The 26,815-nt window shown below is 48.2% G+C and overlaps 1 protein-coding gene across 8 annotated transcripts in view; it reads left to right on the top strand.

The window, feature by feature from the left end:
• LOC144593363 (xanthine dehydrogenase/oxidase-like) overlaps positions 1 to 26,815 on the top strand; it is a 159,992-nt gene that overhangs the window by 74,313 nt on the left and 58,864 nt on the right. For 2 of the 8 annotated variants that reach the window (XM_078398816.1, XM_078398820.1), the window contains exons 2-8: positions 16,284 to 16,363; positions 17,238 to 17,295; positions 18,659 to 18,755; positions 20,800 to 20,908; positions 22,489 to 22,615; positions 25,267 to 25,328; positions 26,339 to 26,401. In XM_078398816.1, the coding sequence (XP_078254942.1) occupies positions 16,292 to 16,363; positions 17,238 to 17,295; positions 18,659 to 18,755; positions 20,800 to 20,908; positions 22,489 to 22,615; positions 25,267 to 25,328; positions 26,339 to 26,401 (588 nt within the window). In that variant the 5' untranslated portion in view covers positions 16,284 to 16,291. Of the gene's footprint in view, positions 1 to 1,216; positions 1,549 to 8,448; positions 8,469 to 8,883; positions 8,906 to 9,727; positions 9,870 to 12,199; positions 12,464 to 14,787; positions 15,052 to 16,283; positions 16,364 to 17,237; positions 17,296 to 18,658; positions 18,756 to 20,799; positions 20,909 to 22,488; positions 22,616 to 25,266; positions 25,329 to 26,338; positions 26,402 to 26,815 lie in introns of those variants that run through there. The other 6 variants (XM_078398813.1, XM_078398815.1, XM_078398818.1 and 3 more) reach the window with 6 other exon arrangements.

The raw sequence follows: 26,815 nt of genomic DNA, 5'->3' as shown, positions 1-26,815 counted from the left end.
GGAAAAGGGGAGGTGCAACGAGAACTGGGTGTCCTTGTATATCTGTCACTGAATGTTAGCATGCAAGTGCAGCAGGCAGTGAAGAAAGCTAATGGCATATTGACCTAGTGCAGGCATGTGGGACTAGTGGAGTTGGGACATGTTGGGCGGTGTGAGCAAGTTCGGCCGAAAGGCCCGTTTCCACGCTGTATCACTCTATGATTCCATGACTGGAAAAGGGCTTTAGTAGAAATGATGGGAGAGCCGCAATGGCAGGGATTTCTGCGGATAATTGGGAAGGTGCAGGACCATTCCATTCCAAAGAGGAAGAAAGATTCCAGGGGGAGAATAAGACGGCCGTGGCTGTCACGGGAAGTCAAGGGCAACATAAAAGCCAAAGAGAAGGCGTATAACATTGCAAAGATGAAGCCAGAAGATTGGGATGTGTTTAAAGAACAACAAAAGGTAACTAAAAGGACAATATGGAGAGAAAAGATGAAATACGGATGTAAGCCAGCCAATAATATAAAAAAGGAGAGATAGCAAGAGTTTCTACGGGTATATAAAGAGTAAAAAGTGTAAAAAAGAGTGGGCGTTGGGCCGCTGGAGAATGATGCAGGAGAAGTGTTAACGGGAAATCAAGAAATGGCAGAGGAATTGAATGACTTTTTTGCATCAGTCTTCACAGTGGAAGATACCAGCAGTGTGCCTGCAATCTAGAGAGTCGGGGGGGGGGGGGGGGGGGGGGGGGTGGAGGTTAGTGGAGTGGCGATTACTAAGGAGAAGGTGTTAGGAACACTGAAAGGTCTGAGGGTGGATAAGTCAGCTGGACCGGATGGACTGCACCCCAGGGTTCTGAAGAAGGTGGCCTCAGAGATTGTTGAGGCATTAGTTGTGATATTTCAAGAATTACTAGAGTTAGGAGTGGTTTGCTGAAGATTGGAAAATTTGTGAATATCACCCCGCTGTACAAGAAGGATGGGGTTTAAGTGTTAATGTGTACGTGGCTGGGGAGAATTGCTAGCTAATGAATAACAGGTGGTTTTTGCAAAACAGCAAAGGGTGGTGGGACTAAAAAGGAAAGAGGGCCAATACCAAGTAAAACTGCAGAGAAAAACAAGTCTGTTTTAAATAAGAACCTGGACCGGGAATGTTCTGACTGTGATTAGCTGAACCCATGACTGCTTGTGTATAGAAATACTTCCTGTGCACAAAATAATTGGGTGGGACTGCGAGGAGCTGGCCGCGATGTGCAGTGACTGCCACCCCCGCTAGCGTAATCAAGTCGTGTCTTTACTATGAGCATCAGTGTTTGACGATGTTTATTCCAGAGAGTGTGCGGGTTTTAACATTGGCGTAGTCGGCAGGATCTCGCTGGGACCATCTCAGACGACTGAGTACGTGGCCACAGGGTGGCCCGGACCTCGAGGGGAGTAAAAAGTGCACTATCGGATCCATTGAGTCTGAGCGAGTGTCCGCGAACACCGTGGTTGATCTGGTTCCCTGCCATGAACAACAAGAGCCAGAGGAAGACCAAGGGAAGATAAGCATCGTTGTAATAGATAAAGTGTAAGTAAATTGGACAATCAGACTAATTGAAACCAGTCTCTGGGAAGACATTGCAGAGAGTGGGGACTGTGTAAAGTAAGGAAAAGTTTTCCAGTTAATAACGATGGGTCAGTCTTTGGACAAAAGTGACAGCGGAGCCCCAGTGCAACACCTATGTTATGTTAACCCAGAAAAGCGAAAGGGTTATCGACCATTGTCGGCAGCTTTAACCAAACGTTTGGGAGATGAATCTTGGCCAGTAGGGGGAATGTTGAGACTATTAAACGAACAGAACAATTGATATGGGAAAGAGAGGCAGGTAAGAAACAGAAAAAGAGGATAAGAGAATGGAAAGAGGAGGCGCAGGAAAAGTGGGATGAATCCAGGAGCAAGAGTTGGAGGGATGATGCAGGTCGTAGAGGAATCGTGGTATGTACAAAGGACGGTATAACTAAGGATTGGGATGTGTTACAAGCAGAATGTGATTGGCATGATAAACCACAGGAAAAGCCCCAAAAAGAAAAATGAACATTTACACTCCCTGGAAACCTCAGGAAATGTTATTGAGTCGCAAAATAAGCAACAGTTGGTAACAAAAAAACAGGCGCCAAAACGAGAAGACCCCAGGGACCCCTTATCTGGCACAGCGACCCTGTTCATAGACGAAGAAGAGGAGGAACACGACCTAGAATAGAAAGCTCCTCCACCCCCTGATGCCCCTGTACCCCAAGCCCAGGGCAGCCAGGCAACAGGAGGCATGGCTGGATCAACCCCCTCCGCGCCACCGTCCCAAGACGAGGAAGACCCCGGACGAAGAAGAAAGAGAAAGAGAAAGAGAAGAAGCAGAAATGTTTGGAGGGGACGTAGTTCAGTCAGTGGCTGAAAGGGCGTGAACCAGCAAGCGACTCCAGCCGAAGGGTGTCCGGGACTGCCCCATGAGACCAATGCCAAATCCCCCAGCGCATCAAGCCGGCCAACATGCACTGATGAACGTTTACACTCCCTGGAAAGCTCAGGAGATGTTATTAGTTGCCCAACATGCCCGCGACAGAGAAAAGGACCCTTGCATTTAGAGCTTATACCAAAAGAAGGAAGTCCCTTCAGCAACGAAAGGCTGCAACGGTCATACGGTGACATTACCGAGCATGGCATCTTGCAAAGATTGAAAATGTGAAGTACAATAAAATGAGAAAGTCAGTCATTGGCTTGCAGTCTGTTTTTCGTGGGCGGTTGATTCACAAAAAGCTTGCTGAGATACAAGCAGCACAAAGGAGGCTTCCTTTCATTGCTGCTGCTTATCGCAATATTTGCGCTGTTAAGATTCAGAAAGCATTCAGAGACGATATGGCTCCTAAATGTGCAAAGGCCAAGATCAACTCAGTCATTTATGTTCAGAGACGGTTCCGGACTTGGCTTCAGCAGCGGATTGTGAAAGCCTGCCTGTTGCAACAGCCCAGAGCAGCTGTGGTCATTCAGAAAGCTGCCAGGAAGTTTATTTATAAAAATCCAGGCAAGGAAAACTTGCCATGGAATGATCAGAATGCAGGCTGCCTGGAAAGGACATTGGTTGCGTAAGAAAATGAGCAATCCTCAAATCATTGCGATCAGATACCGCATACAACAGGCCAATGTGAACAGCCATGAGGGTCAGAAATGGTGCAACAGAATTGTGTTGTGGATTACGTTCTTTAAATATCAACATTTCTCCTCCATTCTTGCAGCCTCACAGCGTTTAGAAGTTGCAACCAGGCTATCTGCAGTATGTTGTGAGAATTTTGCTCAAAGTGGAGCAACATTGATTATTTTCACGTTGATTAGAAGTTGTAACCGGGCAGTGTGCCCTGCATGGACGTCATTAAAGATGCACTTCAAGCTCTTTCCCACCTTTCAAAGTATGAGCAAACTGCTTCAGTGGTTTATGAACTGGACAGGTCTGTGGATGCCTTGCTCGATCTGTTGTCGTGCATGTGCAGCGGGAAAGAGGGTGATCAGACGTCAGGCAGATGTGGCAGTTTTGCGGCTTCCTCACCTCCTCCGGTGCCCCCATTAAGAATGCTGTTTCCCTCCACAATTTGCTGCAGGCTCTTGCCCCTTCCCGCAACAATCAAATGCAGCCTCCCATACTGGCGCCTCTCCCATCCGGACAATGGACAATAGACAACAGGTGCAGGAGGAGGCCATTCAGCCCTTCGAGCCAGCACCGCCATTCAATGTGATCATGGCTGATCATTCTCAATCAGTACCCCGTTCCTGCCTTCTCCCCGTACCCCCTGTCTCCGCTATCCTTAAGAGCTCTATCTAGCTCTCTCTTGAATGCATTCAGAGAATTGGCCTCCACTGCCTTCTGAGGCAGAGAATTCCACAGATTTACAACTCTCTGACTGAAAAGAAATGTCCTCATCTCCGTTCTAAATGGCCTACCCCTTATTCTTAAACTGTGGCCCCTGGTTCTGGACTCCCCCAACATTGGGAACATGTTTCCTGCCTCTAACGTGTCCAACCCCTTAATAATCTTATACGTTTCGCAGTAGCAGCAGCAGCAGCAGCAGCAAGCAGCAGTAGCAAGCAGCACCTAGCTGTGTTGCTTGGGAAGTAGTGTGTGGGGATTGTGTGGGGATAGTAAGGAGTAAGACCTGTGTGATCTCCCGGACTAGTTTCGATTGCCTAGCTTGGGGTCGGAGAGGAATTTCCCGGATTTTTTCCCAAATTGGCCTGGGTTTTTTATCCGGTTTTTCGCCTCTCCCAGGAGATCACTCAGTTCTTTTGGGTGGGCGGTTGGAGCGGTTGGAGTAGCGGCCGGGCGGTAGGTTTAGTAACCAAGCGCGGGGCCTTGTTTGGAGAGTATGACTGCCAGGGCAGTTTTTTGTTCTGGGTGTCAGATGTGGGGAATCTGGGAGTCTGATAGTCTTCCAGACATCCACATCTGCGCCAGGTGTGACGAGATGGGGCTCCTAAGGGACCGTATTAGGAACCTGGAGCGGCAGATTGATGACCTCCGTCTGATCAGGGAGAGTGAGGAGGTTATAGATAGGAGTTACAGGGAGGTGGTCACTCCTAGACCACGGGAGGTAGACAAGTGGGTCACTGTTAGGGGGGGCAAGGAACAGAGGCAGGGACTAGGGAGTACCCCGGTGGCTGTACCCCTTGGAAATAAGTACTCCTGTTTAAGTACTGTTGGGGGGGACAGCCTACCTGGGGGCAACGACGGTGCCCGGGCCTCTGGCAAGGAGTCCGGCCCTGTTGCTCAGAAGGGTAGGGAAAGGAAGAGGAGAGCAGTAGTAATAGGGGACTCTATAGTGAGGGGGTCAGATAGGCGTTTCTGTGGACGTAGTCGGGAGACCCGGATGGTGGTTTGCCTCCCTGGTGCCGGTGTCCGGGATGTGTCTGAGCGTGTCCAGGATATCCTGAAAGGGGAGGGAGAGGAGCCAGAGGTCGTGGTACATATAGGTACCAACAATATAGGTAGGATAAGGGAAGAGGTCCTGAAAGGAGAATTCAGGGGGCTAGGAAGAGAGTTAAGAAAAAGGACTTCCAAAGTAATAATCTCAGGCTTACTGCCTGTGCCACGCGATAGTGAGAATAGGAATGGAGTGAGGTGGAGGATAAATACGTGGCTGAGGAACTGGTGCAGGGAGCAGGGTTTCAAGTTTCTGGATCATTGGGACCTCTTCTGGGGGAAGTATGACCTGTACAAAAAGGACGGGTTGCATCTGAACCCGAGGGGAACCAATATCCTGGCGGGGAGATTTGCTAAAATAACTGCGGAGACTTTAAACTAGTACGGTTGGGGGGAGGGACTCAAACACAGATAGCTAATAGGCAGTGTGTGAGGCAGGAGGCAGAAAAGGGAAACACTCAGACCCAATATGTAGGAGAGAAAGAAGGGAAAAGAAATAAACTGAGAATAAGAAATGATGGGTCCCTTAAATGTGTATATTTTAATGCTAGGAGCATTGTAAGAAAGGTGGATGAGCTTAGAGCCTGGATTGACATCTGGAAGTATGATGTTGTGGCGATCAGTGAAACATGGTTGCAGGAGGGTTGCGATTGGCAATTAAATATTCCAGGATTTCATTGTTTCAGATGTGATAGAATCGGAGGGGCAAGAGGTGGGGGTGTTGCATTGCTTGTCAGGGAGGATATCACAGCAGTGCTTTGGCAGGACAGACTAGAAGGCTCGATTAAGGAGGCTGTTTGGGTGGAACTCAGAAATGAGAAAGGTTTAGCAACACTTATAGGGGTGTATTATAGACCGCCAAATAGGGAACGAGAATTGGAAGAACAAATATGTAAGGAGATAGCAGATATTAGTAGTAAGCACAGAGCGGTGATTGTGGGTGATTTCAATTTTCCGTATATAGACTGGGAATCACATTCTGTTAAAGGGCTGGATGGTTTGGAGTTTGTAAAATGTGTGCAGGATAGTTTTTTGCAGCAATACGTAGAGGTGCCTACCAGAGAAGGGGCAGTGTTGGACCTCCTGTTAGGAAATGAGATGGGTCAGGTGACGGAGGTATGTGTTGAGGAGCACTTTGGGTCTAGTGATCATAATGCCATTAGTTTCAATATCATTATGGAGAAGGTCAAATCTGGACCAAGGGTTGAGATTTTGGATTGGAGAAAGGCTAATTTTGAGGAGATGAGAAAGGATTTAAAAGGAGTGAAATGGAAATTGTTGTTTTATGAAAAGGATATAATAGAGAAATGGAGGATATTTAAAGGTGAAATTTTGAGAGTACAGAGTCTTTATGTCCCTGTTCGGTGGAAAGGAAAGAATAATAATTTGAAAGAGCCATGGTTTTCCAGGGAAATTGGACACTTGGTTCGGAAAAAGAGGGAGATATACAATAAATATAAGCGGCAGGGAGTAAATGAGGTTCTTGAGGAATATAAAGAATGTAAAAGGAATCTTAAAAAGGAAATTAGAAAAGCGAAAAAAAGATATGAGGCTGCTTTGGCAAGTAATGTAAAAGTAAACCCCAAGGGGTTCTACAGATATGTCAATAGCAAAAGGATAGTGAGGGATAAAATTGGTCCATTAGAGAGTCAGAGTGGACAGCTATGTGCTGAGCCGGAAGAAATGGGGGAGATATTAAACAATTTCTTTTCTTCGGTATTTACCGAGGAGAAGGATATTGAATTATGTGAGGTAAGCGAAACAAGTAGAGTAGTGATGGAAATTAGGAGGATTAAAGAAGAGGAGGTACGGACACTTTTGAAGAATATAAAAGTGGATAAGTCTCCAGGTCCTGATAGGATATTCCCTAGGACATTGAGGGAAGTTAGTGCAGAAATAGCAGGGGCTATGACGGAAATATTTCAAACGTCATTAGAAACAGGGATGGTGCCGGAAGATTGGCGCATTGCGCATGTTGTGCCTTTGTTTAAAAAAGGTTCTAAAAGTAAACCTAGCAATTATAGACCTATTAGTTTGACGTCTGTGGTGGGAAAATTAATGGAAAAGATACTTAGGGACAATATATATAATTATTTGGATAATCAAGGCCTGATTAGAAACAGTCAACATGGATTTGTGCCTGGAAGGTCATGTTTGACTAATCTTCTTGAATTTTTTGAAGAGGTTACCAGGGAAATTGATAAGGGCAAGGCTGTGGATGTTGTCTATATGGACTTCAGTAAGGCATTTGACAAGGTTCCACATGGAAGGTTGATTAAGAAGGTTAAATCGTTGGGTATTAATAGTGAGGTTGCAAGATGGATTCAACAATGGCTGAATGGGAGATACCAGAGGGTAACGGTTGACAATTGTATGTCAGGTTGGAGGCCAGTGTCTAGTGGAGTGCCCCAAGGATCTGTGTTGGGTCCACTGTTGTTTGTCATTTACATTAATGATCTGGATGATGGTGTGGCAAATTGGATTAGTAAATATGCAGATGATACTAAGATAGGTGGAGTAGTTGATAGTGAGGTAGATTTTCAAAGTCTACAGAGAGACTTGGGCCTTTTGGAAGGGTGGGCTGAAAGATGGCAGATGGAGTTTAATGCTGATAAGTGTGAGGTGCTGCATTTTGGTAGGACAAATCAAAATAGGACGTACAGGGTAAATGGTAGGGAATTGAGGAATGCAGTGGAACAGAGGGATCTGGGAATAACTGTGCATTGTTCCCTGAAGGTGGAATCTCATGTGGATAGGGTGGTGAAGAAGGCGTTTGGTATGCTTGCCTTTATAAATCAGAGCATCGAGTATAGAAGTTGGGATGTAATGTTGAAATTGTACAGGGCATTGGTGAGGCCAAATCTGGAGTATAGTGTGCAGTTCTGGTCGCCAAATTATAGGAAGGATGTCGACAAAATGGAGAGGGTACAGAGGAGATTTACTAGAATGTTGTCTGGGTTTCAGCACTTAGGCTACAGAGAGAGAGGTTGAACAGGTTGGGTCTTTATTCTTTGGAGCGTAGAAGGTTGAGGGGGGACTTGATAGAGGTTTTTAAAATTTTGAGAGGGACGGACAGAGTTGACGTGGGTAAGCTTTTCCCTTTGAGAGTGGGGAAGATTCCAACAAGGGGACATAGCTTCAGAATTGAGGGACAAAGGTTTAGGGGTAACATGAGGGGGAACTTCTTTACTCAGAGGGTTGTGGCTGTATGGAATGGGCTTCCGGTGGAAGTGGTGGAGGCTGGCTCGATTTTATTATTTAAGAGTAAATTGGATAGGTATATGGATAGGAGGGGATTGGAGGGTTATGGTCTGAGTGCAGGTAGATGAGACTAGGTCAGGGAGAATGGTCGGCGTGGACTGGTAGGGCCGGACAGGCCTGTTTCCATGCTGTAGTTGTTATATGTTATATGTTATATGTTATATGTTATAAGATCCCCTCTCATCCTTCTAAATTCCAGTGTATACAAGCCCAGTCGCTCCAGTCTTTCAACATATGACAGGAGGAGGAGACTGATGGAGGAGTTGGACTGAATTGGATCGAGGTACTCCCTACCGTTGGCTCTCTTTGAGATGAGGGTGACTCCGAATCGCGCCACCGGGCTGTCGCCCGCGGAAGTTGTGTACGGGCGGCCGTTGCCGACCCCTGGGGGGGCAGACCGTAGGGTAGAGGTTGACTTCGACCCACATGCTCTCAGTGATGAACTAATAACTTGCGTGCAGCAATTAACAAACGCACTATCAGTCTGGCATTCCCAGGTTCGTGAAACACAAAAGGTGACGACTGACACCCATGAAGAACCAACGGCGTGGCCGGGTGACTAGGTCCTCGTCTGAAATTGGGATCGGAAGAAGTTAGGACCACGGTGGTTCCAGGTGGTCCTAACTAACCCCACTGCAGTTGAGCTCAAATTTCATCCTCACTGGATACAGTTGACAGACTGCAAGCGAATCGGCCCACATATCCCAACAGGTTAATAAGGTCAGGAAAAATGGGAGTCAGATGCATGGGTATAATGAAGGATGGAGCTGGTGGCATTTTAGTTTGTTCGTGGATTATGGGGATCAATATTACATCATGGATCTATCTTCATGCTGATCATTGCTGTAATCTTTATTATACAATGTCTCCGGCCACTTTGTACCTCAAAGGGGACTCTGAATGAGGTTCTCGTGTTATGATCAAAGGAGGGACTGTAGAGGAGGATGGGGGTTTAAGTGTTAATGTTTACGTGACTGGGGAGAATTGTTAGCTTTCTGCTGACTGGAGAGCACGCAACAAAAGCTTTTCACTGCACCTCGGTACACGAGACAATGAATTTTAGTTTAGTTTAGAGATACAGCGTGGAAACAGGCCCTTCGGCCCACCGAGTCTGCACCTACCAGCGATCCCCGCACATTAACACTCTCCTACACACACTAGGGACAATTTTTACATTTATACCAAGCTAATTTGGAGTTTGGGAGGAAACCGAAGTTCTTGGAGAAAACCCACGCAGGGCACGGGGATAACGTACAAACTCCGTAAAGACAGCACCCGTAGTCAGGATCAAACCGGGGTCTCTAGCGCTGTAAGCGCTGTAAGGCAGCAACTCTACCGCTGACCTAACTAAACTCAACTCAAACTCAAGCAAATGTTTTCACCGTACATCAATACACGTGACAATAATAAATCAATGCCAAATATCCCTGGCAATGAAACTCTAAAGTGAGGTTAGCCGATGACCGAGTTGACATTGAATCTCAAGGCAAAACTGAATCAGTGCTGCCTCTGTTAATGTTTAAAAGGTGAAAACTCCAAAGGGCAATTTGGAGGAAACTAACAAGAAGTAAGAAGTTGCCTTCTTCCACTCAGTGTGTCTTGCGTTCATCGTTGAATCAAGCAACAGGTCCAATCGCCCCTGAGACAAACAACAACGGTGGCTCAGAGCCAGATAGTGGTGCAGGTGAGATGGATGTGAGCTCGTATTACAGGGGAGAGACGAGTGAGTAGAGGTTTACTTGAATGACAAAAAGCCCAAACGCACACAAATGGGACTAGTGTGACTTGTGTGGCAAGGGTGAGATGGGGTGAAGGGCCTGTTTCTGTGCTACATAACGCTATGCCTCTACGGTACCTTGGTTACTGTTGGCAGAAGATGGGCCTTAATAAGTATTGAAGGACGGTATGGATGAACTTCAACGATTGTTCATTACTAGGTGCCACGGAAATATCAAAGGTGGCTCAATCTGGACAAACAAGTGGATTCAGAGGTTTAGGTTTATTATTGTCATGTGTATCGAGGTACATTGAAAAGCTTTGTTCTGCTTGCTGTCCAAACAGATCAGATAGTACTAGACATAAATAAAATCAATCCAAACTCAAGTACAATCGGTAGAGCAAAGGGGAAGATACAGAGTGCAGAATATAGTTCTCAGCATTGTAGCGCACCAGTTCCACAGACAACGTCCAATGTCCGCAATGGGGTAGAGGTGAACCGGACAGTGCCCTAGCTTATGGAAGGGCCGTTCAGAAGCCTGATAACAGAGGGGAAGAAGCTGTCCCTGAGTCTGGTGGTGCGCGCTTTCAAGCTTCTGTACCTTCTGCTAGTCGGGAGCGGGGAGAAGAAGGAATGACCGGGGTGGGACAAGTCTTTGATTGTGTCGGCTGTTTTTCGGAGGCAGCGTGGTGTAGATGGAGTTGATGGTGGGGAGTCTGGGCTGTGGGATGGACTGGGCTACATCCACAACTCTGTAATTTCTTGGGCAGAGCTGTTCCCAAACCATTGGGATTGCAGTTCTGTCTGTCCTATCTATGCCTCTCATCTATATACTAAAACTTGTTTGTTTGTTTGTTTGTTTGTTTGTTCCTGAACTACAGCCAAAACAGTACACGACAGCGCGACAATTTTAGGCCCACCTTACTCACCATCATCCCTTTGATGCTAATGGAAGAAGTTTCATTGAAATTGGTGTTATATTTTTTAAGTTATTCACATTTTTGAGTTTAAACCTATCTCCTAGGGAAGGAGGGAGGGAGGGGGGTTGAAGGGAGTATAAAGAGGGTTGATGGGAATGGAGTGGGGGGGAGGGGAAGGACTGAGAGGGAGGGGGGAGGGGGTGGGGGGAGGGAGGGGGAGGGGAGGAGGGAGCGGGAGGAGAGGGTGCTGCACCAATGCAGGAGAGGTTTGGGCCTAACGGGTCCATTTGGTCTAGTCATTTTATAAACGTCTATTATTATTTATTTTTTTAAATTATTTTTTTTAAATGCTTTATTGGCATGATAAGATACATCATTATATTGCCAAAGTATAGAACATAACATACATATTTAAAATGCATGAATATAAAAACAAGTATACAATGCATGGGTCGATATGCCCCTGTACATATATATATATATATATTCACGCAATACATTTATAGCCTTTTATTGATTGCTACTCGTTCTTGCAGTTGTAAACAGTACAGCAAGGTAGCACGTTTAGTAGGTTGATATTAATTTCCTTAGTGTCAATTTATGTATGAGTGTATGTGTACATGTTGGTCATTCACTGTCTCTCAGGTTGTGGCATGCTGTTACATATTGTGCGCCAAGATGTGCCAAGAGAGATATTATATCTCTCTTCAACCGTTGCGTTCCATAAAAAACAATCCAAGTCTACCCAACCTCTCCTTGTGGCTGAAACCCTCTAATCTAGGCACGATCTGGTAAATCACGTCTGCACCCTCTCCAAAACCTCCACGTCCTTCTTGTAATGGCACAAAATACTCCTTCTTGCATTAAATGGTGTTCTCATGCACAGTTTGGTTGTACTCAAGTAAGGTCTGTACACTGGATGGCGTGATTGGAATCATGTATTGTCTTTCCGCTGACTGGTTAGCACGCAACAAAAGCTTCTCACTGCACCTCGGTACACGTGACAATGAACTTTAGTTTAGTTTAGAGATACAGCGCTGAGATAGGCCCTTTGGCCCACCGAGTCCGCACCGACCAGCGACCCCCGCACATTAACACGAGCCTACACTAGGGATAATTTTATTCCAAGCCAATTAACCGACAAGCCTTTGGAGTGTGGGAGGAAACCAAAGTTCTTGGAGAAAACCCACGCAGGTCACGGGGATAACGTACAAACTCCATACAGACAGCACCCGTAGTGAGGATCAAACCCGGGTCTCTGGCACTGTAAATGCTGTAAGGCAGCAACTCTACTGCTGCACCATTGTGCTGCACCAACTAACTCAACTCAAACTCAAGCAAATGTTTTCACTGTATATCAATACACGTGACAATAATAAATCAATGCCAAATATCCCTGGCAAGTGAGGTTAGCCGATGACCGAGTTGACATTGAATCTCAAGCCAAAACTTAATCAGTGCTGCCTCTGTTAATGTTTAAAAGGTGAAAACTCCAAAGGGCAGTTTGGAGGAAACTAACAAGAAGTAAGAAGTTGCCTTCTTCCACTCGGTGTGTCTTGCGTTCATCGTTGAATCAAGCAACAGGTCCAATCGCCTCTGAGACAAACAACGACGGTGGCTCAGAGCCAGATAGTGGTGCAGGTGAGATGGATGTGAGCTCGTATTACAGGGGAGAGACGAGTGAGTAGAGGTTTACTTGAATGACAAAAAGCCCAAACGCACACAAATGGGACTAGTGTGACTTGTGTGGCAAGGGTGAGATGGGGTGAAGGGCCTGTTTCTGTGCTACATAACGCTATGCCTCTACGGTACCTTGGTTACTGTTGGCAGAAGATGGGCCTTAATAAGTATTGAAGGACGGTATGGATGAACTTCAACGATTGTTCATTACTAGGTGCCACGGAAATATCAAAGGTGGCTCAATCTGGACAAACAAGTGGATTCAGAGGTTTAGGTTTATTATTGTCATGTGTATCGAGGTACAGTGAAAAGCTTTGTTCTGCTTGCTGTCCAAACAGATCAGATAGTGCTAGACATAAATAAAATCAAGCCAAACTCAAGTACAATCGGTAGAGCAAAGGGGAAGATACAGAGTGCAGAATATAGTTCTCAGCATTGTAGCGCACCAGTTCCACAGACAACGTCCAATGTCCGCAATGGGGTAGAGGTGAACCGGACAGTGCCCTAGCTTATGGAAGGACCATTCAGAAGCCTGATAACAGAGGGGAAGAAGCTGTCCCTGAGTCTGGTGGTGCGCGCTTTCAAGCTTCTGTACCTTCTGCTAGTCGGGAGCGGGGAGAAGAAGGAATGACCGGGGTGGGACAAGTCTTTGATTGTGTCGGCTGTTTTTCGGAGGCAGCGTGGTGTAGATAGAGTTGATGGTGGGGAGTCTGGGCTGTGGGATGGACTGGGCTACATCCACAACTCTGTAATTTCTTGGGCAGAGCTGTTCCCAAACCATTGGGATTGCAGTTCTGTCTGTCCTATCTATGCCTCTCATCTATATACTAAAACTTGTTTGTTTGTTTGTTTGTTCCTGAACTACAGCCAAAACAGTACACGACAGCGCGACAATTTTAGGCCCACCTTACTCACCATCATCCCTTTGATGCTAATGGAAGAAGTTTCATTAAAATTGGTGTTATATTTTTAAAGTTATTCACATTTTTGAGTTTAAACCTATCTCCTAGGGAAGGAGGGAGGGAGGGGGGTTGAAGGGAGGATAAAGAGGGTTGATGGGGATGGAGTGGGGGGGAGGGGAAGGACTGAGAGGGAGGGGGGAGGGGGTGGGGGGAGGGAGGGGGAGGGGAGGAGGGAGCGGGAGGAGAGGGTGCTGCACCAATGCAGGAGAGGTTTGGGCCTAACGGGTCCATTTGGTCTAGTCATTTTATAAACGTCTATTATTATTTATTTTTTTTAATTATTTTTTTTAAATGCTTTATTGGCATGATAAGATACATCATTATATTGCCAAAGTATAGAACATAACATACATATTTAAAATGCATGAATATAAAAACAAGTATACAATGCATGGGTCGATATGCCCCTGTACATATATATATATATATATATTCACGCAATACATTTATAGCCTTTTATTGATTGCTACTCGTTCTTGCAGTTGTAAACAGTACAGCAAGGTAGCACGTTTAGTAGGTTGATATTAATTTCCTTAGTGTCAATTTATGTATGAGTGTATGTGTACATGTTGGTCATTCACTGTCTCTCAGGTTGTGGCATGCTGTTACATATTGTGCGCCAAGATGTGCCAAGAGAGATATTATATCTCTCTTCAACCGTTGCGTTCCATAAAAAACAATCCAAGTCTACCCAACCTCTCCTTGTGGCTGAAACCCTCTAATCTAGGCACGATCTGGTAAATCACGTCTGCACCCTCTCCAAAACCTCCACGTCCTTCTTGTAATGGCACAAAATACTCCTTCTTGCATTAAATGGTGTTCTCATGCACAGTTTGGTTGTACTCAAGTAAGGTCTGTACACTGGATGGCGTGATTGGAATCATGTATTGTCTTTCCGCTGACTGGTTAGCACGCAACAAAAGCTTCTCACTGCACCTCGGTACACGTGACAATGAACTTTAGTTTAATTTAGAGATACAGCGCTGAGATAGGCCCTTTGGCCCACCGAGTCCGCACCGACCAGCGACCCCCGCACATTAACACGAGCCTACACTAGGGATAATTTTATTCCAAGCCAATTAACCGACAAGCCTTTGGAGTGTGGGAGGAAACCAAAGTTCTTGGAGAAAACGCACGCAGGTCACGGGGATAACGTACAAACTCCATACAGACAGCACCCGTAGTGAGGATCAAACCCGGGTCTCTGGCACTGTAAATGCTGTAAGGCAGCAACTCTACTGCTGCACCATTGTGCTGCACCAACTAACTCAACTCAAACTCAAGCAAATGTTTTCACTGTATATCAATACACGTGACAATAATAAATCAATGCCAAATATCCCTGGCAAGTGAGGTTAGCCGATGACCGAGTTGACATTGAATCTCAAGCCAAAACTTAATCAGTGCTGCCTCTGTTAATGTTTAAAAGGTGAAAACTCCAAAGGGCAGTTTGGAGGAAACTAACAAGAAGTAAGAAGTTGCCTTCTTCCACTCGGTGTGTCTTGCGTTCATCGTTGAATCAAGCAACAGGTCCAATCGCCTCTGAGACAAACAACGACGGTGGCTCAGAGCCAGATAGTGGTGCAGGTGAGATGGATGTGAGCTCGTATTACAGGGGAGAGACGAGTGAGTAGAGGTTTACTTGAATGACAAAAAGCCCAAACGCACACTTGTGTGACTTGTGGCAAGGGTGGGGTGGGGTGAAGGGCCTGTTTCTGTGCTATATAACGCTATGCCTCTACGGTACCTAGGTTACTGTTGGCAGAAGATGGGCCTTAATAAGTATTGAAGGACGGTATGGATGAACTTCAATGATTGTTCATTACTAGGTGCCACGGAAATATCAAAGGTGGCTCAATCTGGACAAACAAGTGGATTCAGAGGTTTAGGTTTATTATTGTCATGTGTATCGAGGTACAGTGAAAAGCTTTGTTCTGCTTGCTGTCCAAACAGATCAGATAGTACTAGACATAAATAAAACCAAGCCAAACTCAAGTACAATCGGTAGAGCAAAGGGGAAGATACAGAGTGCAGAATATAGTTCTCAGCATTGTCGTGCACCAGTTCCACAGACAAAGTCCAATGTCCGCAATGGGGTAGAGGTGAACCGGACAGTGCACTAGCCTATGGAAGGAACGTTCAGAAGCCTAATAACAGAGGGGAAGAAGCTGTCCCTGAGTCTGGTGGTGCGCGCTTTCAAGCTTCTGTATCTTCTGCTAGTCGGGAGCGGGGAGAAGAAGGAATGACCGGGGTGGGACAAGTCTTTGATTGTGTCGGCTGTTTTTCCGAGGCAGCGTGAAGTGTGGATGGAGTCGATGGTGGGGGCGTCTGGGCTGTGGGATGGATTGGGCTACATCTACAACTCTGTAATTTCTTGCTGTCTTGGACAGAGCTGTTCCCAAACCAAGCTGTGATGCAGCCTGACAGTGCGCGTTATTGTAAGCGTTATTGGAGACATGCCCAATGACCTCAGTCTCCTCAGGAGGTAGAGGAGTTGGTGACCCTCTTGGTTGGCACATTGGTGTAGTTGGTCCACGACAGATCATTGGGAACATTAACGTCAAGGAACTGGAAGTTCTAAACCATTTCCACTTTGGCACCATTGATGCTGACTGGGACATGTCCTCCATCATGTTTCCTGAAGTCAATAACTAGCTCCTTCCTTTTGCTGACTTTGAGGAAGGGGTTGTTGCTGTGACACCATGTTACTAAGTTCTCTACCACTTTCCTATACTCCGTCTCGTTGTTGTTCGTGATCCGGCCCACCACATTGGTGTCGTCTGCAAACTAATATCCTGTTGTATTATTCTGTTAAACAGCTCAGAGAATGAACGACGGGAGGGGGAGCTCCACGACATCGGAAAGCGATGAGCTGGTTTTCTATGTCAATGGACACAAGGTAGGTGGAGCAAGAGGGTCCTGAATCAATAGCCATAGAGTGAATGGGTCCTTACCTGCATGTATCACGATTCAAAATGACGCCATGTTTCCCAATCCCTATCACATCTCCCCATCTCTCTGATTACCTCCAGTGATATAATGTTTGCATCTTGAAGCTTGGACAGAGTCATAGAGTGATACAGCGTGGAAACAGGCCCTTCGGCCCTACTTGCCCACACTGGCCAACATGTCCCAGCTACACAAGTCCTACCTGCCTGCGTTTGGTCCATATCCCTCCAAACCTGTCCTATGCATGTACCTGTTTCTTAAACGCTGGAATAGTCCCAGCCTCAACTACCTCCTCTGGCAGCTTGTTCCATACACCCATCAGCCTTTGTGGAAGAAATGTTACCCCTCAGATTAAATATTTTCCTCTTTACCTTCAACCTATGTCTTGTGGTGCTCGATTCCCCTGCTCTGGGCAAGAGACTCTGTGCATCAACCTGACCTCTTCATCTCATGATTGAAGCTTGTAAGATCCTGGTGTCTGTCACAGAGAGATATGAGAACGTGTTCTTCATACGTTTCCTTCACTTCCCCTTGTTCTAGACCATCCTGCTGGCTCCTCTGCTGCGGATAATGTAAAACAAGTTGGCCACCTTACCAAACCAAGGGGGTCACTCGTTTAAGAAGGAAACACAGTGTTAGTTTTTCCTCGCGGAAGGTTTGTGAGCCTCATCAACTCACTTGCTCAGAGAGGCGTGACGGCCATTTTAAGTGCGCCATTCTTTAGCTGGCGTGAAAACTAAAGGAGGGGAGGCGTGAAATAAAGAGTGTTTGCTCGATACTAAGGCGAGCTCATCTGTTTTGCTGCTTTTGCTTTATTGCCGCAGGTGCGGGAAAGGAATGTGGACCCCGAACTCAACCTGATAACCTACCTGAGGAGGAAATGTATCCTTGCCACTCGCTGTTGGCGACTCCTGTTGTTTACGAATGTGGAGGGAGAGGGGGAGGTGTGGGACTAGACCCGACTAACAGGTCCCACTCAGGGCCAGCTGAACATTTGGACCCCGACCCTCCCCCAGCCCTTCAAGTTAATTAGCATCCTTCCCCACAACAGGGCAACCAGAACTGGATGTATTCTCCCAAATGTGGCCTTGGCAACGACTTGCACAGCTGTTGTTTAGCTCTGAGGAACTCTGAAGAAGGGTCTCGACTCGAAACGTCACCCATTCCTTCTCTCCAGAGATGCTGCCTGCCCGCTGAGTTACTCCAGCATTTTGTGTCATATTTATTTATTTATTTTCATATTTCAGATACAGCGCGGAAACAGGCCTTTTCGGCCCACCAAGTCCGCACCGCCCAGCGATCCCCGCACACTAACACTATCCTACACACACTAGGGACAATTTTTACATTTACCCAGTCAATTAACCTACATACCTGTACGTCTTTGGAGTGTGGGAGGAAACCGAAGATCTCGGAGAAAACCCACGCAGGACACGGGGAGAACGTACAAACTCTTTACAGTACAGCACCCGTAGTCAGGATCGAACCTGAGTCTCCGGCGCTGCATTCACTGTAAGGCAGCAACTCTACCGCTGCGCCACCGTGCCACTCTGTTTAGTTTACTTTAGTTTAGTTTAGTTTAGTATAGTTTAGAGGTACAGTGCGGAAACAGGCCCTTTGGCCCACCGAGTCCGCACCGACCAGCGATCCCTGCATACTAACACTATTCTATACACACTAGGGACAATATTACAATTTTACCAAAGCCAATTAACCTACAAACCTGCACGTCTTTGGAGTGTTGGAGGAAACCTGGGCACCCGGGGAAAACCCACACGGTCACAAGGAGAATGTACAAACTCCATACAGAAGGCACAAGTAGTCAGCATTGAACCCAGGTATCTAGCACTCTAAGGCAGCAACTCTATCCGCTGCGTCACCGTAGTGCCCTACTCCTGTACCCAGTGAAAAACACAAAGTGCTGGAGTAATGTAGAAGGTCAGGCAGCATCTCTGGAGAACATGGGTAGGTGACGTTTTGGGTCGGGACTTGTCTTCAGTCAGAAGAAGAGTCCCGACCTGAAACGTCACTGATTCATGTTCTCCAGAGATGCTGCCTGACCTGCTGACTTACTCCAGCACTTTGTGTCTTATTTTGTAAACCAGCATCTTTCCTTCTTTGTGTCCACCCACCCACCCACCTTGGACATCGGCAGCTGCCACCGCCACCTGGTGAGCTGCCCGGTGGTGGGTCCTTGCCGCCGGCCCCGCCTGCACACCACGGCTTTCCTTAACACGAGCGTCAGTGGGTCTGACGGGGACCAAGCTCGGCTGTGGAGAGGGAGGATGCGGCTCTTGCACCGTGATGGTCTCCAAGTACAGCGCCCCCCAGGGGAAGATCGTGTATCCTTTCACCCACCAGCTCCTGAACCAAGGAAAGCCTCCCCACCACCACATTCAGTGGGACACGTTCAACGTCATGAACGCCAAAGACAGAGGGTTGGTGGAGTTCACTGTGGAACTCATTGCCGCAGAGGCCAGTGGAGGCCAAGTCACTGGGTATTTCCCAAGCGGAGATTGAAAGGTTCTTGATTAGTAGGGGAGTCAAAGGTTACGGGCAGAAGGCAGTAGAATGGGGCGGAGAGGGGAAAATACATCAGTCAGGATCAAATGGTGGAGCAGACTCGATGGGCCAAATGGCCTAATTCTGCTCCTCTGTCAATGGTTTTATGATCTTAGAAATGGAGAAAGGGGGAAGATGCTCCAGAGAGCTCGGTCCATTGAGATTCCTCACTTGACCAGACCTGGACACTAGGAGTTCCATGTACAAACGACCTTTGTATTGGCACTAATCCTATGTTAATCCCCATTAATTATTGTCTCCAGTTGCATGCGGCCACCCACCAGATTCTACCACTCATCTAATAACACAAGTTTGGTTGCATTTGTGACCATTGAGGTCACCAAGAGGACCGACAAGGGCTGGACTGTGGACATTGTCTACATGGGCCTCAGCAAGGCATTGGACGAGGTCTCGTATGGTCGGCTGGTATGGAGGGATGGATTACATGGAACCCAAGGTGGGCGAAACCAAATGGATGCAACATTGGCCTGGTGGCAGGAGTGGAAAGGTAGTTGTGAGGGTAGTTATTCAGACTGGAGGTCCGTGACCAGTGGAGTGTGTCGGGGATTGGTGATGGCTTCATTGTGGTTCGTCATCTGCCTTCACCTGAATGGCAGTGTGGTTAACATTGGCAGTACGTCTGGAGATAACACCAACATTGGTGGTGTCATGGGCAGTGAAGAAGGCTATCTATCTATGATCACAGCAGGATCTAGATGAATTAGGGAAGTAGGGAAAGGGTGGAATTTTACCTGGAAAAGTGCCAGGTGTGCCATTTTGGTAAGTTAACCCATGGCAGAACTTACACAGTAAATGGCAGGGCAAGGGAGAGTGTTATAGAACAGAGAGACAAGTTTTTGTGTTTCAGTTTTGGAGATACAGCATGGAAACGCCCTTCGGCCCACCGAGTCCACGCTCACCATCGATCACCCATTCACACTGGGTCTACATATTCCCACTTATCCAGATAAACAATATCTACAGCTTTACCCTCATCGACCTTTTTGGTTACTTCTTCAAAAAAACTCAATCAGATTCATGAGACAATAGACAATAGGTGCAGGAGGAGGCCATTCGGCCCTTCGAGCCAGCACCGCCATTCAATGTGATCATGACTGATCATTCACAATCAGTACCCCGTTCCTGCCTTCTCCCCACACGTAAGACACAATCTCTCACGTACAAAACTATGCTGACTGTCCCTAATCACCCGTGTCTATCCACATGTATATATACCTTATCCCTCAGCACACCCTCCAGTAACAAGCCGACCACAGAAGTCAGGCTCACTGGTCTATAGTTCCCAGGCTTTTCCTTGCAACCCTTTGGAAACAGAGACACAACATTAGCCATCACCAGTACCGGCACCTCTCCCATGTCCAATAATGATCCATATCTCTCCCCATATCTCTCCATTCCCCGCATCCCCATGTACGTATATAATAGCCTTTTAAACATCACCATCGTATCTGCCTCCACCACCACCCCTGGCAGTGCATTCCAGGTCCCCACCACCCTCTGTGTAAAACACTTGCCCCCACACATCTCCTTTAAACTTTGCCCCACTCACCTGAAACCTGTGCCCTATAGTGTGTGTAGTTTGTTGACACCTACGACTCGGTGTATGTTATTATGGTGCTGTGTGGGCAAGCACCGGGACAAGGATGGGGGGTCACCGCACGTATCCTGTGACCCCCCCCCTTCCCACATGCCTCCGTGCCCGCTCTCCGTACGATCCTCTCCTTGGTTTACAGCCACCCCGTGTTTCCCAATGCGTGGGGACAACATGACTCGGTCCGCCCCTCCTTGACTCTGTCTCCCCAGACACATCGCTGTCAACGCCTGCCTGGCCCCCCTCTGCTCTCTCCACCACACCGCCATTACCACAGTGGAGGGGATCGGGAGCACCACCACCCAGCTCCATCCCGTCCAGGTGAGCCATTCCGGTGCCGTGTCTTCCTCCAGCCCGGAGCGAGTGGGGACAATGGAGGCGGGGATGAAAGTGTGGTTTTTGGTTGATTATTGTCACGTGTACCGAGGTACAGTGAACAGCTTGGTGTTGCAGGTGATCCAAACAGACCGGGTGGTGGAGACAGACACCAGCAAATGCAGTCTAGAAGGGCGGCACGGTGGCGCAGCTTAGAGTTGTTGCCTCACAGCGCCGGAGACCCGGGTTTTTAAAATTTGATTTAGTGATACAGCGCGGAAACAGGCCCTTCGGCCCACCGAGTCCGCGCCGCCCAGCGATCCCCGCACATTAACACTAGGAGTTATGGAGAGAAGGCAGGAAAATTGGGTGAGAGAGAGATAGATCAGCCAGGATTGAGTGTCAGGAGTAGACGATGGGCCGAATGGCCTAATTCTGCTCCTTTCACTTATGACCTTATACGCAACAAAGACAGATTCAACTGTCAATTCAAGACAGGAATTTGTAAATGCCAGCAAAGGAAAGGGTGAAAAGGAGGCAGAGTGGGTTAAATTGAAAAATTCATCTTTTGGCACATGGATGTGCAGGGAATAGAGGGATAAGGACCATGTGTAGGCAGAAGTCTATCGAAGCACTGCGCTTGCCACACGCATTGTTGGCCAAAGAACGTGGGTGGAAACCAGGAGCTCCCGGAGGAAACCCACACGGTCACGGGGAGAACGTGCAAACTCCACACACACACACACACGGACATCACCCGAGGTCAGGATCGAACCCTGGACTCTGGAGCTGTGAGGCAGCGGCTCTACCCTCTGTGCCACCGTGCGCCGCGGTGGAATTCAGTTCATACGTGTGAAACGATGGGTTACAATGACAGTGACCAATTGTCAGGTTTTATTGTCATGGAACGGAACAATGAACAATGAAATACTTTGTATTTCTTTGTATGCTTTGTACAATGAAATGCTGACATGTAATAATGACCCAGGACTCCCAATAAAACTCCAGAGGTGTAATAATTGCCCATAAAACTCCAGAGGTGTAATAATTGCCTTTCACCATACTGGACCAGTGTCTCTGTCTGTACGGCTCCCAGACAGTGTATCGTATCCAATCGATTTGAGTGTCTTTCACTACACGAGTGGCCCAGTCCCCGTTCTTAACCGTCGATGAGAGTTTCATAAGGTCATAAGTGATAGGAGCAGAATTAGGCCATTTGGCCCATCAAATCTATTCCGCCATTCAATCATGGCTGAACTATCTCTCCCTCCTAACCCCATTCTCCTGCCTTCTCCCCATAACCCCTTACACCCAATCTAGAATCTATCTATCTCTGCCTTAAATATGCCCATTGACTTGGCCTCCACAGCCTTCTGTGGCAAAGAATTCCACAGATTCACCACCCTCTGACTAAAGAAATTCCTCCTCATCTCCTACCTGAAGCAACGTCGTTTAATTCTGAGGCTGTGGCCTCTGGTCCTAGACTCTCCCGCTAGTGGAAACATCCTCTCCACATCCACTCTCTCCAAGTTTCCGTGTGTGATCCAGCTTCCTGCACGGTATCTCTGCTTTCATTCCCACTCCAGGAGCGCATTGCAAAGGCCCACGGCAGCCAGTGTGGATTCTGCACCCCCGGGATCGTCATGTCCATGTACACCCTGTTGCGGAACCACCGCAACCCCACGCTGGAGGAGATCGAAGACACTCTCCAAGGTAACATTTGCTCCTTGTGCTCGGTTCCACATTGGACATCCATCCTGTCCATTGATTGTTATCTGAATGGTGTCAGATTAGGAAAAGGGGACATGCAACGAGACCTGGGGTGACCTTGTACATCAGTCACTAAGTGTGTTTGTGTTCAGTTCAGATTGTGCTCAGTTCTGGGCACCATGTTATAGGAAAGATATTGTCAAGCTTGAAAGGTGTTCAGTGAAGATTTACGAGGATGTTGCCAAGACCAGAGGGTGTAAGCTATAGGGAGAGGTTGAGTAGGCTGTGTCTCTATTCCATGGAGCGTGGGAGGATGAGGGGTATGTTATAGAGGTGTATCTAAGAGAGGAGGGTAGATGCACAGATTGTCTTGCCCAGGGTAGGGGAATCGAGGACCAGAGGACATGGGTTCAAGGTGAAGGGGAAAAGATTGAATAGGAATCCGAGGGGTTGTGGTGCCCCCTTGTGGCCACGACTCTTAATGGAACTCTCGAACCTTTGATGGTCGAGCTGCAACTCTCAACTGATCAGGGAAGATCAATCACACAGTAGGGGGAATTCAAAGAAGTCGACGTTTAACAGTTTTTGCTCTCGAGCGAAATAAAGATACACAACGTGTGTTTCGCTACAGGCTAAACTTTGCACTCAAAGGGTGGTGGGTGTATGTTTTCACTGGAGTTTAGAAGGATGAGAGGGGATCTTATAGAGACGTATAAAATTATAAAAGGACTGGACAAGCTGGATGCAGGAAAAATGTTCTCAATGTTGGGGGAGTCCAGAACCAGGGGCCACACAGTCCAATAATAAAAGGGAGGCCATTTAAAACTGAGGTGAAAAGAAACTTTTTCACCCAGAGAGTTGTGAATTTGTGGAATTCTCTGCCACAGAGGGCAGTGGAGGCCAATTCACTGCGTGAATTTAAAAGAGAGTTAGATAGAGCTCATGGGGCTAGCGGAATCAAGGGATATGGGGAGAAGGCAGGCACGGGTTACTGATTGTGGATGATCAGCCATGATCACAATGAATGACGGTGCTGGCTCGAAGGGCCAAATGGCCTCCTCCCGCACCTATTTTCCACATTTCTATGTTTTGATGAGTTTGGATGATCAGCCATGATCACATTGAATGGCGGTGCTGGCTCGAAGGGCTGAATGGCCTACTCCTGCACCTATTGTCTATGTTTCTATGGGCATGGATCATCCCGTTAAAAGCGCGAGGGGGGTGGGAGAGAGGGAGAGGGATCAGCATTAGGGCAGCAGTAGGTTCCACTGACTCAGTGATACGTTACAGTCACGTGAACCTAGGTGCAGTGAAATGCTTTGTTGTACATACAACCGGGTGGGATCGTCAGCGGACCACCGAGGCAGGCCACAAGTGAGGCCACGCTACTACCACCATCACAGTCACAGATGTTCACCCAACAGTCCTGTCTACTGGCAGTCGGAAGCTCACCGCCACCAGTTCCCTCTTCATTCTCGGCAGCTCCCCCACACCACCGAGTCCCCCCTCTTTTCGTTATTTAAAATAATGTATTCAATTATCACAAAAAGTCACATTTACAAACCAAACCAGTGGTGACACACACCTACCACCATAACACAAAGTCACCAAATTATCTCATCGCGACATTTTCAAATAACTATATCACCATCCAGGTTAAGGATCCACCTTACGCCTAGCATCGTGAATCGCTGGCTATCCCTTCCCCCCCCTTGTGCTCGGCGGCCCTTCACCGGATAGACCTCCCTCGCTCATGATTGCCCCCCTCGTTCTCCACTCTCCCCCTCTCTCTCCCTATCTTCCCCCTCTCTCTCCCCCTCACTCTCCACTCTCCCCCTCTCTTCCCCCTCTCTCTCCCCCTCTCCCCTCTCTCTCCCCCTCTCTCCCCCTCTCTCTCCACTCTCCCCCTCTTTCTCCTCCTCTCCCTCCACTTTCCCCCTCTCTCCACTCTCCCCCTCTCTCTCCACTCTCCCCCTCTCTCTCCCCTCTCTCTCTCCACTCTCCCCCCCTCTCTCCACTCTCCCCCTCTCTCCACTCTCCCCCTCTCTCTCCCCCTCTCTCTCCACTCTCCCCCTCTCTCTCCCCCTCTCTCTCCACTCTCCCCCTCTCTCTCCACTCTCCCCCTCTCTCCCCCCCTCTCTCTCCCCCTCTCCCTCCACTTTCCCCCTCTCTCCACTCTCCCCCTCTCTCCTCTCTCCCCCCCTCTCTCCTCTCTCCCCCTCTCTCTCCACTCTCCCCCTCTCTCCACTCTCCCCCTCTCTCTCCACTCTCTCCCTCGCTCTCGATGGTCCCACCCACAGTCCAACATCTCCAAGGGTGCAGGATCAGTCCTGACCTTGGACACTTGTCTGTGTGGAGTTTGCACGTTCTCCCTGTGACTGCGTTGGTTCTCTCCTGGTGCCCACGTTTACTATCTCTCAAACTCCAAAGATGTGCCGGTACGGTATTTGTCTGTTTATGACTCCCACAGTCCCCGGCATTCCCGGGACAGAGCCTGTTCCCACTGTCTCCGCTGTCCATCCCGCCCCCTCCACCCGGCATTCCTGGGACAGAGCCTGTTCCCCACTGTCTCCACTGTCCATCCCGCCCCCCTCCGCCCGGCATTCCTGGGACAGAGCCTGTTCCCCACTGTCTCCCGTGTCTTGGCCTTGCAGGAAACCTGTGTCGATGCACGGGCTACAGGCCCATCATGGATGGATACCGCACCTTTGCCCAGGTAAGCAAATACTGACAGCTGGAGCCAAGTAACCGGGCTGTTGTCACACTCAGTCCAGAGATCACTCTCAGGCTGAAGAAGGGTCTCGACATGAAACGTCACCCGTTGCTTCTCTCCAAAGATGCCGCCTGTCCCGCTGAGTTACTCCAGCATCTTGTGTTCCTCTGTCGATGGTTTTACAGACCGGTCCTTATTTCCTCACCACTCCCTGGCGCCAATGACCAAAGGGCATGGAGGGCATGGGCGAGAGGGTGTGTGGCAGGGGTGGCATTTAGTGCCCGCTGGTGGTGGTGCCCCCCCCCTCCCCATGGTCCTCCTGGTGAGGGCCAGTGGTGATAGAGGGGCAGTGACACGTTTCTTCATCAGGACGGCAGAGGTGTCAGGTGGCATCAGTGCGGGAGAGGAAATAAATACAGAGCTGACGGCACGGTGGAGCAGCGGGTAGAGCCGCTGCCTTGAGACGCGAGTTCGATCCTGACTGCCGGTGCTGTCTGTCTGTGTGGAGTTTGCACGTTCTCCCTGTGACCGCGTGGCTTTCCTTCGGGTGCTCCGGTTTCCTCCCACATCCTAAAGACGTGCGGGTTTGTAGGTTAATCGGCCCCCTGTAAATTGCTCCCAGTGTGCAGGGAGTGGATGAGAAACTGGGATAACACAGAACCAGTAGGAACGCATGGACTTAGTGGGCTGAAGGGCCTGTTTCCATGCCGTATCTTCCAATCAATCATAATCGACATAGAACATAGAACAAAGTTCATAAGACTGCTCTATGAAACTAATTGTTGGGACCAGCACTTTGTGGAGAAGGGTCTCGACCTGAAACGTCACCCATTCCTTCTCTCCGGAGATGTTGCCTGTCCTGCTGAGTTACTCCAGCATTTTTGTGTCTGCCTTCGGTGTTAAACCAGCATCTGCAGTTCCTTCCTGAACACAGAGCAAAGTTCATAGGCTGCTTTGTAAAAGTGATTGCTGGGGCCAGCGATGTTAAAGACATGTTGGATTTCCCCGTGTAGACATCGAGCTGCTGTGGAGGAGCTGGTGTGGACAGGAGATGCTGCAAGGACCAGTCGGGAGAGGTGAGGGAGTGTTGCAGCAAGTCCAGCATCACCATCACTACACACGCATGGGCGCAGCGACAGTCCTGCGCACACCCGCATGATGCAGGGCACCTGGACACCATTGCAAGGGGGAGAGGGAGGGGAGGGAGAGGGGAAGGGAGAGGGGGAGAGAGGGAGAGAGGGTGAAAGAGATGGTAAGGGGAGAGAAAGAGATGAAGAGACAGGCAAAGAGAATGGAGGGGGAGGAGAGAAAAACAGAAAAGAGACAGAAAGGAGAGAGAGACAGAGACAAAAGGAGGGGTGAGAAATAGTTAGAGAGAGAGAAAGAGAGAGAGAGAGAGAGAGAGAGAGAGAGAGAGAGAGAGAGAGAGAGAGAGAGAGAGAGAGAGAGAGAGAGAGAGAGAGAGAGAGAGAGAAATGTGTGTATGTGTG

This window comes from Rhinoraja longicauda, chromosome 5, assembly GCF_053455715.1.
Source record: "Rhinoraja longicauda isolate Sanriku21f chromosome 5, sRhiLon1.1, whole genome shotgun sequence".
Taxonomy (NCBI): Eukaryota; Metazoa; Chordata; class Chondrichthyes; order Rajiformes; family Arhynchobatidae; genus Rhinoraja; species Rhinoraja longicauda.
Note: the sequence above shows the minus strand (reverse complement) of the source record. Positions and strands in the feature narration are given on the sequence as shown.